General features: G+C 38.8%; 1 protein-coding gene across 2 annotated transcripts; it reads right to left on the bottom strand.

Moving 5' to 3' along the window:
- Positions 1-408: 408 nt before the first annotated feature.
- ash2l (ash2 like, histone lysine methyltransferase complex subunit) lies at positions 409-17,070 on the bottom strand. 2 transcript variants are annotated; one of them, XM_085167322.1, is made up of 17 exons: positions 16,944-17,070; positions 15,885-15,942; positions 15,658-15,803; positions 15,474-15,562; positions 15,274-15,368; positions 14,430-14,525; positions 13,388-13,483; positions 13,239-13,314; positions 11,372-11,389; positions 6,712-6,811; positions 4,823-5,040; positions 3,871-4,038; positions 1,877-2,070; positions 1,457-1,549; positions 1,264-1,362; positions 1,110-1,169; positions 409-1,026 (listed from the first exon to the last, which is right to left on the bottom strand). In XM_085167322.1, the coding sequence occupies exons 1-17, from the start codon at positions 17,000-17,002 to the stop codon at positions 919-921; spliced, it is 1,773 nt and encodes a 590-aa protein (XP_085023448.1). In that variant the 5' UTR covers positions 17,003-17,070; the 3' UTR covers positions 409-918. The 2 variants fall into 2 exon arrangements, with proteins under 2 accessions (XP_085023448.1, XP_085023449.1); XM_085167323.1 differs by lacking the exon at positions 11,372-11,389.
- Between the last annotated feature and the right edge of the window lie 232 nt (positions 17,071-17,302).

Here is a 17,302-nt window from a genome sequence, read left to right as displayed (position 1 = left end):
TTGTACCGTGTGTTAATAGGTTCTAAAATATATTTCACCTTCACTCTGTAATGCAATATTTTTTTTTGTAAAACTTTAGAAAAGCTATAAATTTAATCTTAAATCTGACTTCTAATTTGGGAAAAATACCTTTTTCAAGACATGAATTCCTCGCCATTACTTTTGTTGCAGGATGGGGTCGAAATCTTCCCAGTGGTACTGAACATTTTCCTTGGTAGTGGGTCACTGATGGTATTCATTACAGCTCATTCAGACACAGTATAGGAGAGAAACTGTGTATAAATTAGTCTTTGCACATCATAGATACAAATAATTTCAAAGTTCACCAGTAAAGCAGCTCCTTAGAAAAAGGCTGGGTGAACCAAAAAGACCATTCAACAAAAACCAGATTTAATTAATCAGATCAACTTGGATGTGGAATTTTTTAATTAAATTTAACCCAGTGTAAAAAAAAAAAAACACAAACAAATAAAATTCATACAAAAGAGCCAATAACAAAGACTTTCATTTAGAGAATAAGTGAAATGGTGAATTGGCTCTGTTTGGCTGCAACAACACACACAACTTCATGGTGCCAAAAATGTGTTGAACTAAAATCTTTCTAAAGCATAACAACTTTAAAATATACACATTTGAAACCGGAGCACCATAAGTAAACTAATTCAGAAAAGCCGGATATGGAACTTCTCCCTATGGTAACAATGATATGCAGCCCACAGTTAGGTGTCATTTTAAATGTTTTATGTCTAGGAAGAATTCATTCAGCCCATACTGCTGACGATATTTTAATATTACAAGAGCTGAAATGCTGCTTATTTGACCTACAGTTTACTGCAGGCATGAAGTTTTCATTTTGGCTATCTAAAGGTTGAACAACGTTTTTGACTCAGGGGTGTGTGAATAGTCAGTTCAATGTTTTCATCCCTCCCATGGAGGACTACGTCGTCCATCCACCTCCGTCTCCACATGGTACAGCATGTCAGCCAGAGTGTGTTCGATCACAGCTCCCCAGCCCATGTCACTCATCTGAAAGTAATCAAACAATGACTCAGGAAGTTTCAAGATCATTTGGAGAAAGTTGGGAATCTTAAAAGGTATGAAGTTCTCACCGGCTGGTACTTAACATCCTTTGGAGGGTATTTGAAGTGGGGTCCAAAATTGACAGAAACCTGAAGAGAGGTAAGGGTATACTTTAAAAAAAAAAAAAAAAACCCTTCCAACCTTAAAAATCAAATAAATCATCAAATGTGCAGGTGTACTCACTGTGCAGCTCTTGTATAGTGAGATGGCAGGGAAGTAGATGCCCTCAAACAGGTTTTCAAAGGCAACACCTTGGTTCACTCCATTTTTGTAGAAAATCATCTGAAAAACAAGAGCTGGGCCAATAAGAGGTAGGTAGTGGAAAAATGACAGTAGGTTTTCTCCACTGGAATTAATTTTGAAAAAATGTTCTAACCCTGCTGGGACTCATTGCCTTGAGGCTTTTCTCTGCTTTGTCCACATAGTCCTTCTCCTCAAAGTACAGGTAACTCTTAAACTTAATTAGTGCCTGAAAAGAGAAACTGGTTTTAGATGCAACTAGTCCAAGAAAGACATGAAAACATAATGAGGAACAATAGAAAAAAATCAAATAATATAAATATATATTATTTTATTTATTCCAGCCTAGTAATAATACTGTTAATTTGTGTTATTTCTACAACAGAAATTCTGGCTCAGAGGAACACATCTATCATTCCAACAGTTGCTGTTCCTTTAAAAATACTGGCAGTGGTATCCAGAGGTATAAATCTGATTGGCATTTATATCTCTCTTGTATAAGTAACATAAAGAAGAGATACAAATTCAGAAGTGCAGCTGATGTAGCTGAGGTTACCTTGTCCTTGTATGTATCAGGCAGAGCCTTTGCTGTCTCTGTGTCTTCAGGCAGCTCTATGAAGAAGCCCAGTGTGTCTCCCTGACTGTAGCCTGAGGAATAATGTTTTCCTATTGACTGGTGAAACCGCGTCCCTTTCTTACTGCGCCAAGAGTAGCTGAACTTGTCATAACCCAGAGGCGCCTGCAGGTTACCTAAGTTATAAATAAGATCCAACATGTTACATATTGTGGTATTAACATTTTGTCAAAGCAGCTGAATATCTAACTCTATATTAGGGCTGCCAGATTATACCAAAAAATGATATCCACTACTACTCTGGTAAAGAGTGACAACACAATTTATTATTTAAATTGAAGGGAATATATATTAACTGAAACATGAGTAAGGACAAACAAACCTTAAAGCTGAAAGGAAAAAGAGGACCTGTTCTGATGTATATATCAATACATAATAATGGCAGATACTCATTAAACAAAATTTTGAGGTTTGTGAATTTCTTAGCCTCCCATCTAGTTAGGAGTCACAGAGGTGGCTGAAGGCTGTTCCCGCAGTCACTACATAAGATGCAGTACACACTAGGGCTGGGTCATATCATACAGTTCACGGTAATACTGGTATAATGTTGGGCAACGATAAGAAAATGAAATATCGTGATAGAATATGGGTAAAACTCGCATGTGCAGTGCCTTTGTTTTCATAGGCAGATGGCAGAAAAAGCATGGCGGACGAAAGCGGATCGTTGAATGAAACGGATGAACCAGAATTGGTTTGTAAAAATGTTGCAACTTCAGTGGTGTGGAACTGGTTTAGCTTTTGTCCGTCAGATACACAACAAAGCACTATTTTTGGTAGAGCATGCTAGCAGGCCGTCGTTATTACCGTGTTTTTTGGAAAATACGGCACACTTAAAATCAATCCTTTGATTTTTCTGAAAATCGACAGTGCCCCTTATAATCCTGTGTGCCTTATGTATGAATTCTGGTTGTGTTTACTGACCTCGAAACGATTTTATGTGGTACACGGCGCTCAAAAATCTGTCAAATGTTTTAGTACGACTTTGCTTGATGGATTGTCGGAGCATTACGGCTATCGTAGGCAGGAGCCTCGTGGAGTGATACGTACTGTGCTTTGACATAATATTACCGTATTGTGTGTATAACCTCTTTTTAGGTTTTGTGGATATTATACATGGTTATGCTGAGGATATGTTGCCCAATTTCCACTGGAAATGCCTTTTGGTTAAACTGTCAACAAGGAATTAGCATTTGCACTGTTAAATTTTTATATAACTTTAATGCACATAAAAAAAAAAACAGCTGCTTGTTTAAATGAAAATACATTGATGGGTTTTTTTTTTGCACTAATAAAGTTATGGACTTGTAAAGTATTTTGTCTAGTGTCAATTATATCGTCAGTTATATTGTTATCGCACATTTTCAAATGTATATATCGTGATAAATATTTTTGGTCATATCGCCCTGCTCTAGTATACACTATGAACGGGTTGCCACTTCTCACATTGTAGATTTTAAATGGACTGGTTCTTATATAGTGTTTTTCTACTGACCACTGTTAGTTTTTGTAACAAACAATTGTTTCTATAGTTTTAGTTTTTAAATCAGAATGAAGGCTATCACAATACACTTAAATGATATTGACCCACAGTGATGACATTCCTGCCTCAATGCACAAAATATACATTTCTTTTTAGTTAATTTTTCAGATACACTATATAATTTCTCTAAATTAGTTTTTATTCTTATACAAGTTAACAAAAATATCTTTCCACACCCAAGTTTGTATTTTTAGTTTAGCTTTACTGAACTATGATAACCTTGTAAACTCTTATTAATCTGATCTACAGTCAATTGATGAGACTTTATAATTATATATTATTTTAATGACATTGTATATGTCTTTCTACTCTGTACACAAACTATATTGTAGATGTAAATGTAATCATATTTGTATGAGTACAAAGCACTACTGACCAAGTGGTTGAGACCAGCCAAGTCTGGCTGCGGTCTCTGGAGGCATGTCATCAACAGACACCTCAAAGTACCAGGCGCCTTTCCGGACGCCATGGGAAGCTCGGACCATTGAGTAACCCTTCTCCCCAGTCACTGTCAGCCGGTCATCAGAGATCTTCAACTGAGGCGCTGCAACATAAACATACTTATTCATACACAGCATAAAGTAAAGTGCCATGAAAAGTCTTCAGTCACCTATAATCTCACTCCATTTTGTGTTCAAGGAACCAGACTTTTTTGTAATTTGTTTTTTAAAAGTGGTGTTGAGCAACAGTTGTACTTTCTGAACATCAAGATATTAACTACTTTTGGATTCAGTTTCAGTCTTTGTACCAGAAAATTTTCAGAGGAAAATTTGTTAAGCAACTCACCTATGAATGATTCAAACATTCATTAGTTTCTAAGTTGAGGGATGATTCAGTGTTGTGCCTAAGCATAACATAAAACTTAGCAAAGGACCAACTTTCAGTTATATCTTTAGGTACTTTTTGTCCCTAAAGACATTGTGATCCTTATACTTTTAGCACAAACATCACATTGTCTTTCCAATATGATGTTTGTGGTTTCAACAGTATGTTTGGTTGGAAGGGGTCAAATTTCACTGTAGGTAACAACTTTGCATCAGATGCCTGATAAACTACTCCCGAGGACTACGAAAATGAATAACAAAAAAGCTGCCAAAGAGAGTTCAGGCTGTTTTGAAGAAAAAAGATATCATACCAAATATCGACTTTCAAACTTCTTGACATTCTACACTCTGCCTCATATAATGAATTTACATTTTCGTTGTCCATGTTTCAATAAACTGCCTGAAACAAAATACTTAACAAAATACAATGAACTCAAGGGTGGCTCAAGCCTTGTGCACAGTATTGTTCATACGAAGAAAACAGAACATCCTTGAAACCCATACCTCTGTCATGTAAGGCCAGCAGCACTCTCTCATACAGACAGGCTCTGTACAGATCACCTGGTATGGGTTTGCCTGCCCAACAGTCCAACTCGAGCTTCTCTGGGTCTGGAGCATGCGGGTCTGGTTCTGCTAGGACATAACGGTAGCCATCTTTATTAAATGGGTGCTCCAGTGGGTAACCATGAGGAGGCAGCCGCTGAGCAGAGAACAGAGGGTCGCTGCAAAGAGATAGAATGACCAGTTGTAATTTAATGGTAGCATGCACGTGTTAAAGTTGCATGAGGAACAAAACAGATTTGCATTAGAAAAATGCATAGAGATAACTATGACATCTATATAACTATATATTTGTTATATATCCATAACTAAAATGCCCACAAGCTATGTTTTTTTAAATAAATTCCCCAAAATCCAACAAGGACAGGGGGGTCCAGGCCCATCCAGCCCCTCCACCTCTGGCAGATCCTCCTGCCTGCAGAGTGGTCTCCTCAAAAGTAGTGGGCATCTTCAAAAAGATGATAAGACCTCCTGCCAGCTAATCTGAGAAGTTTATCATATTGAGAATCAACCAAATGAATGAAATGAAAAGGATTTATTGGTTTCCTCTAATTCTTGAATATTTGTTTTCTCTTTTCTTCTTTCTCTTTCATCTTTAAGCAATGATTTATTAAATCTCCAGTTTTTACTTGGCGGAATGACCTTCTTAATTACCGGTACTAGCATTAAAGACACAGGAGCATGATCACTGACAGCTATTGGGTGCATCTAAGTGTCTGAAACAGTGTCTCAACAGTGAGCTGCTGACTAGGTAATAATCCAGACAAGAGTAAGAGTGATGAACATGTGAGAAGTATATTCCCTGCAGTTGGGGTGATGATATCGCCATTCATCAAGTCCGTAATCACTCGTGTACTGTTTTCAGCCCAAGTGTTGCTTTTTATTATTATTTTTAAATGACTGTCACTTACACTTTGGAAAGCGGTTTCTTCCGGATGTCTACGTGGACCTGCAAAACTACCATTAAATTTTCTGGGACAGATTTTGTTTGCTTATATTTTGCCTTAGAGGTACAGGCTTCTCTTACAACAACATCACTCAAAAGTATGTACTTGTATTATGAAATGGAGGCAGGGCAACGTGCAAATTGTATGGAGAGTGCACAAGGCTGTTGGTTCTGAATGATTCTGATTTACTATGATATGCATGCGGTGAGAACAAAATAGATGTATGATTAACTTCACCAAGTATGTGCAGTTAATCATTTCAACAGTAATTTTGTGTGGAATCCAGTTTTTTTGCACACGGTAAGAGCATTTCCTCGGAAATTTTAATAAATGAGGCCCAGTGTCCGAATAGACTTACCTAAACCTTAAAACTTAAATAGACTCAGAAATCAAACTCCCTTGGTTGCTTTTAACTGCAAACATAAACTAAGCTGGTTGATTAATACTCACCTATTGTATCAGGGGGAAAAAAGAAGAAAAAAAGCCTATGTCGACTTTGTCCCAAAGTATTTCCCCTGGACATTATGCCTGTCCCTTTGGGGAATTCTTCAACCAGAATGGAAATGCTAAGTGCCAGTTTGCCAAATTACCTCACCAACTAAATGGATTTTAGCCATCACCAAATCATATAATATAAGCAAAGATGCATATCTTATATTTGTTTTCAACAGTAATGGCCATCATGCAGGCATATAGCCAGATAGCTATAACTTAGCTATGCAATATGTATTTGACATTAGTTGATTCATCACATTTAAATAAGCTTTGCTGATGTTATAGTGATAACTGAGTATATAATAAACACAAGCCTCCCAGTTGTTATACATGACACATAACAGACAGAACATACAACAGTGCAATATCATAATACAGGACAGTTAGTACCTCCTAGTTCTCTTAGCTGCTCCTGCAGCCGTCCCCTCTTGTTGCTGCTGTTGTTTACGTTTGGCACCTCTTCCTTTTCCTGGGCCAGGGGCCAAAGCACCTTCAAGAACATAAGATAGATTATTAAAATGAACCCACACAGGCACACAAACAGCCAGACAGTAGCAAAGGCAATATACACTTAGATGCCAATTTCTCACGCAGTCCTGCAAGAAATTTTCCTTATGTCAGCTTTTCTCCCCTCTCATCAATCTCAACCAATATTCATGAAAGGAGGATTTATTGCAGGGCCGGCGTCTTAAATTAGCTTTCCATTAGCTTAGCTCTACCTAGGTGTAGTGGACATATAAAGACTTGCAGTACTGCAGGCACTAGTCTTCAGGTATGATTACACCAACTGGTATTTACTGAACCTGACCTTAACTACTAGGTTAAGGTTACTATGAGAACACCTCACAGCTCCTCATATCCAACTGGGAGGATGACGCATGAAATTTTCATTTCCCCTTGAGGTAAAGAGGACAGCGCACCAAACTCCCCCACTGCTAGGACGGATATGCAGAACGTCTGCAAATGTGCTACATTACAGGTTGAATATTACTTGGCTTGCTGGGTTAACAAAGAATACCAGCAAACCAGTTATTCCCAGTCTTACTGGAGCTGCTGGAAGAGGTATCAGTCTCACAGAAGGCATGTGTGGGAAAAGATCAAGGTGATTATAAACATTTGGTGAACATAGGGCAGCATTTGCCCTGTTCTGCAGGGTCTGAACAGTTTACTCACAACATACAAATTTGGGATGGTCACTCATGTATCTCTGAGATGTCTAACGCACCAGGGAAACTGGTTTACATCTGTTGACCTATAGGACACATAATTTTACATCTCATCTATTCCCCTGACAGCAGGTATCTGAGGCACCTGTTACAAGTACACTGTGCTGCCATTTGGCCAATCCCTTAGTTCCATTGTTTTTGTACACTGCACTGAAGCAGCAACAACAGTGTCCTGAGGCACTAGGCAAGTTTTTTTAGCTACACTTTTAGATGACTGGCTCCTTCTCACATGTTCAGAGCAGAAGGCTGCGTCACTGCTGTCATGATGCATCTGACCTACCTGAGCATTTCTATAAACACAGAAAACGTTGTCAACAACATAACTTTTCTGGGTTATCCGTGAACTCAATTAAATTCTATTCCATTTATATATGACCAAATCATAACAACAACTGCCTCACTTTATATTGTAAGGCAAAGACCCTACAACAATAAAGAGAAAACCCCAAGAATCGAATGAACCCCTTTGAGCAAGCACTTGGTGTCAGTGAGAAGGAGAAACTTCTTTTTAAGAGGAAAAACCCTTCGGAGGAACCAGGCTCAGGCAGGGGCAGCCATCTTTGGCAACAGGTTTGGGGTAGTGGGAAGTAGACAGTTTAAAAGACACTCAATTTCCTTTACTAAAGTGAAGGCATTCAGAGTGTGCCTCATTCTTTACCACCTGCACAAATGGGTACCTTCAGATTATGCATTTGTTACTGGGGCTTATAGCATCAGGCACCCTAGTAGTCTGATTCAGCTGGGTATAGAGGAGGGAGTTTTAAGTGCTGGGTGTCATATCTCAGACCTAGCCCAGTGCACAGCAGAAAAGAGTAATTGTAACAGTAGAATGCACAATAGCATTATGCCATTGGTGACATCCGGCTTTTCTGACGCAAACAGTCCCAGTGGGCACCGTGCAGTCTCAGAGAGCAGTCACTGTGGAATCAAGCTTGTCCAGCTGGGGCAATTTACAGGAAGGGTAATCAGTAAATGTTCAAATGTTAGGGGGAACTGCGTTCACACTGGTTGCACAAGCTGAAAAGTGCAAGAGCCGATGGCCTTCCACAGGGTTAAGCACCATTTTAAATGCTTGGGGATCCACTAGATCCCTTTAAAATTGTAAACAGAGAATGAGGATTGGTGTCACATTCTCTTTCCATGTCTGGTTTGAGTAGTTTTTTGTCATTCTTTTAAGACCTGATTGACAAGCACATTTAAAGTTTACTGGGCTGCTATTACTATTTGTCATGTAGGGTTTGGGGATAAAACAGCTGGCCAACCATCCTGCATGTCCTTTTTTAAAAAATATTTTCATTTTAAAGGGGCCCCCAGATGGCCTCTGGAGACTTAGCAGTGATTTGGGCCTCTGCAAGGGGAGAGCATTCATTTCCTAACGTGATTGGTTCATATGTGTCTTTTATCTCTCCATGTCTCCTTTGGTTTCGTCTAAAGAATAATATGTGTCCTGTTTGCATTTCGAATGCTTTTTTTGTGCAGGAAAAAGAGTTTTCGGCAAGGTTCTTCAGCTTTTCATTTACTGGGTTGGCTTATCAGTGTTTATATGAGTTAGGGGCTGCAGGTGCCAGTTAGTCTGCAAGCTCACTTTACTTGTTGTTTAGCAGCATCCTTAGCCCTGTTTAAGGAGCATCTGTGCCACAACACACTGGTCCTCCCTCCTCACTTTTGTCCAGACTGTGCAATAGAGCAAGCTATATAAGGGTGAGTGGTTCAGCCCAACAGTTGTTTTGATCATCAGCAGATCAGGACTGGTATAATGCTTCTGAAGAATACCCAGCAATGTGCATCTCCAAGTGAAACATCTAACATGTGCTGCTTTGAGAACTGTGGCTACACAAGAAGTTACAGTAAGTTATGACTGACTTAGCTCAAGTGCTGTTGGTGTAACTGAACCCAAAGGCCAGAGTACAGATAAAGCAGCAGTGAATTTGTGGACAGACAGCCATTGAAAACAAGTTGCAATAAATATGTGTAAATGACTTTAAAGACAAATGTTTGCTGCTCAATATTACTATTTGATATACAACTATTTTTTTTTTTTTTTTTATAATAATATTGCCAAAACCACCACTAAGCATACACACACAAATGGAGAAAGCAGCTTATTCAGCATCTGGAGTATACAGGAAGGACAGCAGACACAAAAAGGCAGGAATTAGTCCATGAGTTATGTGGCATTTTCCAAATACTATGAGCCTCTAATGCCTCTTTGATGTGACCTTGCCACATCTGTCTGGCAAAATGTAAATTAAATGGAACAAGACCTACTCATTTGATTCAACTCATTCCTCCAAACACAAATAGAAAGTCAAAATTAAGTGCTCTAAGGTAAACAAGAACTAACCAAACATGCCCACTTACCAATAAGTTTAGTGATCCAAGTGATGGCTTCTCAGTAGCTGCACATAACTCAGTTCTTATTTTTCTAACTTTTAAGTCAAATTTTTGTCTCCAATTCTAACGTGTTACTCAGTTGTTCAATATACATCTAGACATCTTTTACTTTACCTGACTTTACTTTTAACTAAATTATAGGTCTTTTCCACTAGTACCTAATCGCATATCTGGAGTTTTGGTCATTTTCCATTACAATTGAATACCACCAAATGTACATGGGGTCATTATAGCAACATAGTCAAAGGTCCCGTGACTCATTTGCATGCAACACAAACCCCACAACAAAGGAGGACGCTGAGTCCACGGTATACCTGCTGCTCAGTGTATGGCTTTTTGTCAGATTCTGGGACCACAGTGTTCTTATTTTATTGCCCCCTCATTGCCGGGTTTCAAAATTGGTGTTGATTTTCACAAAGGAGAGACACTTATCATTGGCACGTAGTATGCTGACGTCAGATTTTTGCCTCAGATTGCTTGGAACCCCAGCAGAGGTGGTACTAAAGAAAATACCTGGTACCATTTATTAAACCCTACAAACCGAGTCGAGCCATGTCAAGCCAACCCAAGTAGGTACTAATGGAAAAAGGCTATTTGTGAACTACAGGTTTAACCACTGAATGTAGGTGTGAGCTGAAGTAATAAATGCATATTATAAACATCCCATTGCAAGTACAGCTTAATGCCAACAACAACTAATTTTTAAAATTCATCGCGATGTTAAAATATTTGATCATCACAAACTACAAACATTAAAGATTCTAATCTAGACATTATTTTCACAATTTCCATTTCATTTATTGAACACAATTGTTCAGTAAATAAAATGCAAGAAAATTATTAATTTTTCACACTACTGTAGGATTTTTTGTATAGCTTGTTTCTAGAAATTTCTAAAACCTGTTATTTTGGGTTTTTTTTCCTTTGCTGTCGAGCTTATCTTTTTAAAGTAATTTTATGGCTCCAGACCTGTGACACAAAACTTGAGATGGAGGCAATTGAAGAGGATGAGGCTAATAAGCATTGGGTAAAAGCCAATAGCAAATCAAAAATGAAAATCTATTCTTGCAGCCATTGCACTTTGGAAGGGCAGAGTGCCATTACAGTCGGGAGATTTTGAAGGATTTCAGAGCTCATTAGCAGCAAGCCAGAGACAAGGAAGATTCACAAATGAGGGTAAAAGCTTTTTAGAAGGTGGGTGGGAGACCAAACAGATGCAGAGAGCAAACAGGGAGGTTACAACTGGATGTGGATGAAGTTGCCCTCAAGATGCTTTTTGGGGATCAGTTTGGGTTGGTTTGTGCTACACAGGAAAGTCTGATTGGAACATTTGGGCCAACTTCTATCCAGAGAAGTTATGACACACACACACACACACACACACAAACCCCACACTAATTACTCCAGATGCCAACACACCACATATTCACCTGAGAAAGAAGATCCACCTGGAACATAATGCACAGAATCACTATGGGAATCACATATTACACCATTTGATTGAGTTTGGGGAGTTTACAGCTCATTATTCATGTAAGGCTGATTTCACACCCAACCCATTTGGTTCAGTTTAGTCACACTCTTACGCCTTGATTATACTCCGTTGTGGACATGGACATGAAAAGGTAGAGACACAATGGCCAAGTAGTCATTCCTGTTACACTCAGATTGATGTTCACTTCTCTGTGGACAAGTCAGGTAGCAAAAGGGGGGAGAAGACAAACAAAAAACAATAGGCAGGCACATCAAGGTCTGCCCTGCCCTCACACTCACCATCTGATGGCAAAATATATATCACTTGGACCTTAGCAAACTCTGGAGGACATGGAAATTGTAATCAAGGGTTTACTATGATAGATGCCAGCAGTTTGTGAAAGCTGTCAAACTCTGGTACAAATGAAACCTAACCAACTCTGCCTGAAAAGGAGGGCCTTGGCATGTATCCAAGGAAATTTTATCCAGTTCTATGGTGAAAAAAAGCCCAATCAAAATACATTTTTTTATGTTAGAGTGACTGCAGCAGATAAAGTTTTAATCAACACAAGCTTGCTCTAACACACTGTACATCACTCTCCTTCACTGAGACCTCAGTGCTTGTATGACCAATGAAAATCTGAGGGAGAGAGAGAGCACAGGAAAGCAAGAAGTCATTTCAAAAGCTAGGATTTTTTTGTCACTGCTGTGACCAAGAGGGATGACAGTCAATCAAGATAAGGTGGTTAACTTGCTCAAAAAAAAATCTCTAGCCCCAAACCTGAAAACATTACACCTAACCAATAAACGAATCCACAAACAGTGGAATAACTGAGCACAAGCTTTAATTTTTTTAGCAAAAGAAAAGTTGCTATTACATGCTTCTGCACATTTTGCCCAGTTAGTATAACAGTGACCTCTTAACAATTTAAAGAATATATCTTCTCTTTCAGCTGGTCCCTTGAGAGGTTGCCATAGCAAATCACCTGCCTCCATCTCACCCCATCCCTAACATCCTCCTCTGACACTTCAATGTTCAGCATGAGCTCCTTCACAACATTAATGGACCACCTGTGTGATCATATCTTTTCCTTCTGATTCGCGAGAGAATTGAGCTGCAAAAGCATGAATTCTCTGCAGAGTTCACAAAAAGATATTCTCACATGTGTGATAGCATCTTTGTGTGTTTGGCTGCAGAGTTCTACACCTGCAGCCTGTTTAATTTACACGTGAAGAATTTATTTGTGCAAATAACAATGAATACTTGTGCCCTTGAAATGAAATTATTTACTCCTGATTATGTTCTTTTCTCTTGAGTGTGACTTATATATGGATATAATATACATCCAACCCTGTTGGGCATACGCACTAAAAACACTGAACCTCTTCAGCTGTAATGATCCACTTGGAAAAGGAAATCTGTTGGGCATTTCTCATGGCCTTCAGACAATAATTCTGATTGCTACAGAGTTATAAACATTATATGCTGGCTGAGCCAGATTATAATGCCTGCAATAAGTTTCTTGTTAATGATGATGAACATGTCAAATTCGATAAAGTGCACCATCATCTGCTGTGACATCTCCAAAATGTTATCTTTACATGTGCAACTGTGAGAGTTGTTGCTGCATGCAGGATGACAGCTGTTAAATCTGTCCAAAATGTCTGTTTAATGTCAAGTGAACAAAAAACGAATCAAACTGTGGGTGTGAAACCACCTGCAAATATTTTTCCCTCTTTTTCTTTAACACACAATGTTATATAACAGAACTGTAATCTGTGCTTATCATTATTACAGTTTGGAATATTGTTTTGCACCCTTACCATTGAGTCCACCAGCCATGGGAGTACCAGTAGTCTGTTTCTGTGTGTCATATGAGGGTCCAATGTTTCCCAGGTCCTACACAAGAAATACATATTTTTTAATGCAACAAATGCCCCTCCAGTGTGCAACAAATAACAGAATAAAATACCTGGTCCAAAAGGCCAAATTTAGGGTACTCCTCTTCAGGGTCTTTACTGCCTGGATCAGGGTGTTCCTTCACCAGGAAAACATCGCGCTCTTTGCACTGGAAAATAAAAGTTCTACTCAATACTAATACTACAACATTTCAATAATCATTACATATTTATTTATATAAGGATACCTGGTCATGATATAGCAGTGCAGCAGGGTGGATAGTTATAAGAATGGTTAAACAACATTTCTATAAATACCTCAGAGTACACATAGATAATAAACTGGACTGGGTTAAAAACACATCACTGCACTCTACACTATTTTCGAAAGCAGCTGAGGTCTTTCAACATCTGTTGGACAATGCTCAGGACTTTTTCGAGTCTGTTGTGACCAGTGCCATCCTCTATGACGTTGCATGCTGGGGCAGCAGGTTGAGGGTCGCAGATGCCAACAGACTCAATAAGGTCATCCACAATGCCATTAATGTTGTGGGGACGGAGCTGGACTTCCTTAGGTTGGTGCCAGAGAGGCTGGCCAGTCACAGGAGCATGTTCAGTAAGACAGTGAGATTATCAAAATGCACCACTGAATGACACAGAAAATCATTCCTTCCATGTGGCTCGCTCTCTGTACAACTCCTCCATCTAATCTGCAACAGTTACACCCTTTTGCACATGCTCTACAGTAAAATAACAAATGACAAAGTTTAACAGGTTAAAGGTAAATGTCAATCATATATATTTCACCTCTGTAATATTCTTGATATTTAAATTGAGCTATTTGTATATTTAAGTGATATTTCTTACATTTGTAAACTTTGTAATATATTATACTATTTAATTAATTTAGTCTGTTACTGTTATTGTCTTGGAGCAACTGTAACCCACATCACTCCCTTACGGATTATTAAAGTATTCTGATTCTGGGTTTTTTCCTAACTGTGCTGTCTTCACATGGACATGGTTTGTCTTTTGTTTTGTTTTTTAATAAAAAAAGAGAATTTAAAGCATAACTGCCTATATTTTCTGTGTAATGGACTGTAGCAGTGACTGTACCATCGTCTTCACTATATTGTTTGGCCAGGTGAGCTTCCCGGGTCTCTGTCGAGTTGTCATGCACTCCCAGTACTTGTCAATAAATGGGATGATATCCTGTAACAAAAAAAAAAGAAAAAAGAAAATTGAAAATTAATTAATCCTACAATTTAGGAGGGCTTCAACAAGTTAAAAAAAGATAAACAATAATTCTTTCACATAAATGTCCATAAGCTTGAATTCTTCCCCCTGCTCCCTTTTAATAGGTTGTCACCACAGCATATCATCTGCCTCCCTTGAATAAGTTTGAGTCACTTAATTTATTTGTAAAGGATTTTACATTCAGCTCCCCTTCTGATGCAACTGGCCCCATTTTTCCCAGCTTAAAACTGGTACAAAAGGTACACTACCGTCTGACCTCCCATGGCTCGTCTGAGATGACCATCCACTAGTGTGTGTTTATACATGTTTGTGCTCATTTCCCATTATGATTTAGGAAATTAACTGGACTGGAATTTGTATACCACAAACCTCATTCACCCATTCACACCCACTTTAATACAGTTCTATAGTCAATCCTTTAACCCCTAGGAATATTGAAGGAGCTGGAGATGGCTCTTGTAGGTGGTAGATGACCTGCTCTACTGCCTGACCCACAGTTTTCATATACTCAGTGCGCGTCAAGAAACAAACTCGACAACAGTAATTTAAGTAAAGATTAGCATTACTCAGAATTTAAAACTGTTCCATGAACATCTACTATGTCTGGAATAGGAAGGCAACAGTTTAATACACCTACTTACAAGACTAATGGCTATCCTATAAGTGTAATATCATTGGAAAAGCCAAAAACAGTTACACGTACCTTGTCTTTAGAGAACATGGTCTTTGGATGCTCGTCTTGTGTTCTGGATCTCCATGTCAGGTTAGCAAGAGCTGTGAGACACATCTCTTTCAGGTCTGAGAAACAAAAAGCGCTTTGTCAGTCATTCAAAACACAGAGTAAGTTACGATCTTAAAGCTTCAGAAAGGTTATTGGCTGGTTAAAGCACACGGCACACATACTTGCTTGTTTCCTGAGAAAATATGTGTTACCACTGTGATGGCACACGTTGCAGTGAAACACATAATTGGTCATAAAGGGCAGACAGGTCCTGTAGAGGAGGAGAAAGACTGGAGCATGAAAGCTGTCAGGACCATTACATAGCTGCTGATATTGTACTGACCAGCTACCAAATAATAGCTTTACTCTGTGCCGATGCCAAATGTGTCAGCGGTGAACCACTTCATGCACAAAGCACATTGCAGCTCCACCTCTCCCAGCTGCCTGCCACTCTCCTCATCTCCTGATCCAGTGAGAGCGTCAGCAGCCTCTGAGCCTTCACCAGCTGCCTCCTGGAATAATCAAACTAAGATAATTAAAAGCAAGAATTTACAAAACAAAGCTTTAGTAGTTATATAACTCAGTACCATTACCTCTTTGCCATTAGATGATTCAGTCTCCATGGTCGGTAGCACTCCAAATGCAGTTTCCCTGAACATCAATGGACAAATCAGATGATCCAACAATTATTATACATGCAAAAGCAGCCATAAGAGAAGTGCAATAATTTTATTAACTTTATAATAGAAATGTTTATTTTTTTTAAAGAAAAACCAAACCCATCCATGAAGGGATATTATTTCAGCTAGTACATGCTCACTTGTTTTCCCTTTGTTAGTTTTTCTTTTAATCAAAAGCATACTGCTAAAGAAAATTGCTATTTTCCACATAAAGTCAAAAGATAGAAGTCTTCAGTCGTGATTTCCAGATTTTTCGTGTTTGTCAGCAGACCACGCAGTGTAGGGTCTGTTGGTGTAAAGCTGCTTTCTCTTTCAAACTGGCTTTATGTGTCCGTCTGCGTACGCTTTTCGGTAGGTCAGGAATTTAAGCAGAATTTATGGCCGCATTGAGCTCTGCTGTCAGATGGAGGCGGTGTGCAATGTCTTACAACCGGTCTATGAGACACTCTCGCATGTGTTGTTGTTGGTCCGTTAGCTAGCGACGGAGAAAAGCAAAGTTAAACCTGAATAGAAACCGAGTGCATAAAACAATTTAAATAAAGTGTCACTGCAACCACACTCTGTGCTACTCGTACTATAATTTTTGATATTTGGGTTTTGGCACGGTTTAATGGTCCCCGGTAAACTCTTGTATTGCTCCCTGCTCTATTCCGGTGTTGTACACGCTTGTACTACAGTGGAAATCATGGACCTGCAGATGCAGATGCAGATGCTGGGAAACGTGTACGCGGATGGACACATTTGCGGGACCATAAATCTAGCTTAAACTCTAACATTAGCGTTTAAGCTGTAAGTTTAAGAAAAGCTAACGCTAGTTAGCAAGTTTAGCCAGTTTGCTAACATTGTTTCTGATAAAACAGAACGTTAATGCTAATTAATGCGGGTTATATGTACACATATAATCCGCAATATAACCTAAAAATTCTATACAATCTACACAAACAATAAAAATGTTGCATCAGGCGCACATACCCTTCTCCGGACTCAGGTTCGGCTGCAGTAGCAATGCCCGCCTCTACCTCGGACGCCATGTTTCGAATCAATAACAACAAAAAACATCGCGAGAAGACGACAGCTTCCGGTTAGTGAATCAGCGCCACAGGAATTCAAATTTGTGAAGTTGTACTCAACTTGCATACACAAAATTACCAAAAAACAAACAAACAAAGGCAAACTATTCTCAATCAAAAGCACAAATTACATCCAGCTGTACATTTAAAGGGCAGCATAAACAATCATGTTAGGTTAAAGTTGTTTTTTTTGCTTTTGTTTGTTTTTTTGTTCTCTATTCATTAGAAACAGTCGAATTGTGATTATTCTCTCTATTTATT

This window comes from Neolamprologus multifasciatus, chromosome 7, assembly GCF_963576455.1.
Source record: "Neolamprologus multifasciatus chromosome 7, fNeoMul1.2, whole genome shotgun sequence".
Taxonomy (NCBI): Eukaryota; Metazoa; Chordata; class Actinopteri; order Cichliformes; family Cichlidae; genus Neolamprologus; species Neolamprologus multifasciatus.
Note: the sequence above shows the minus strand (reverse complement) of the source record. Positions and strands in the feature narration are given on the sequence as shown.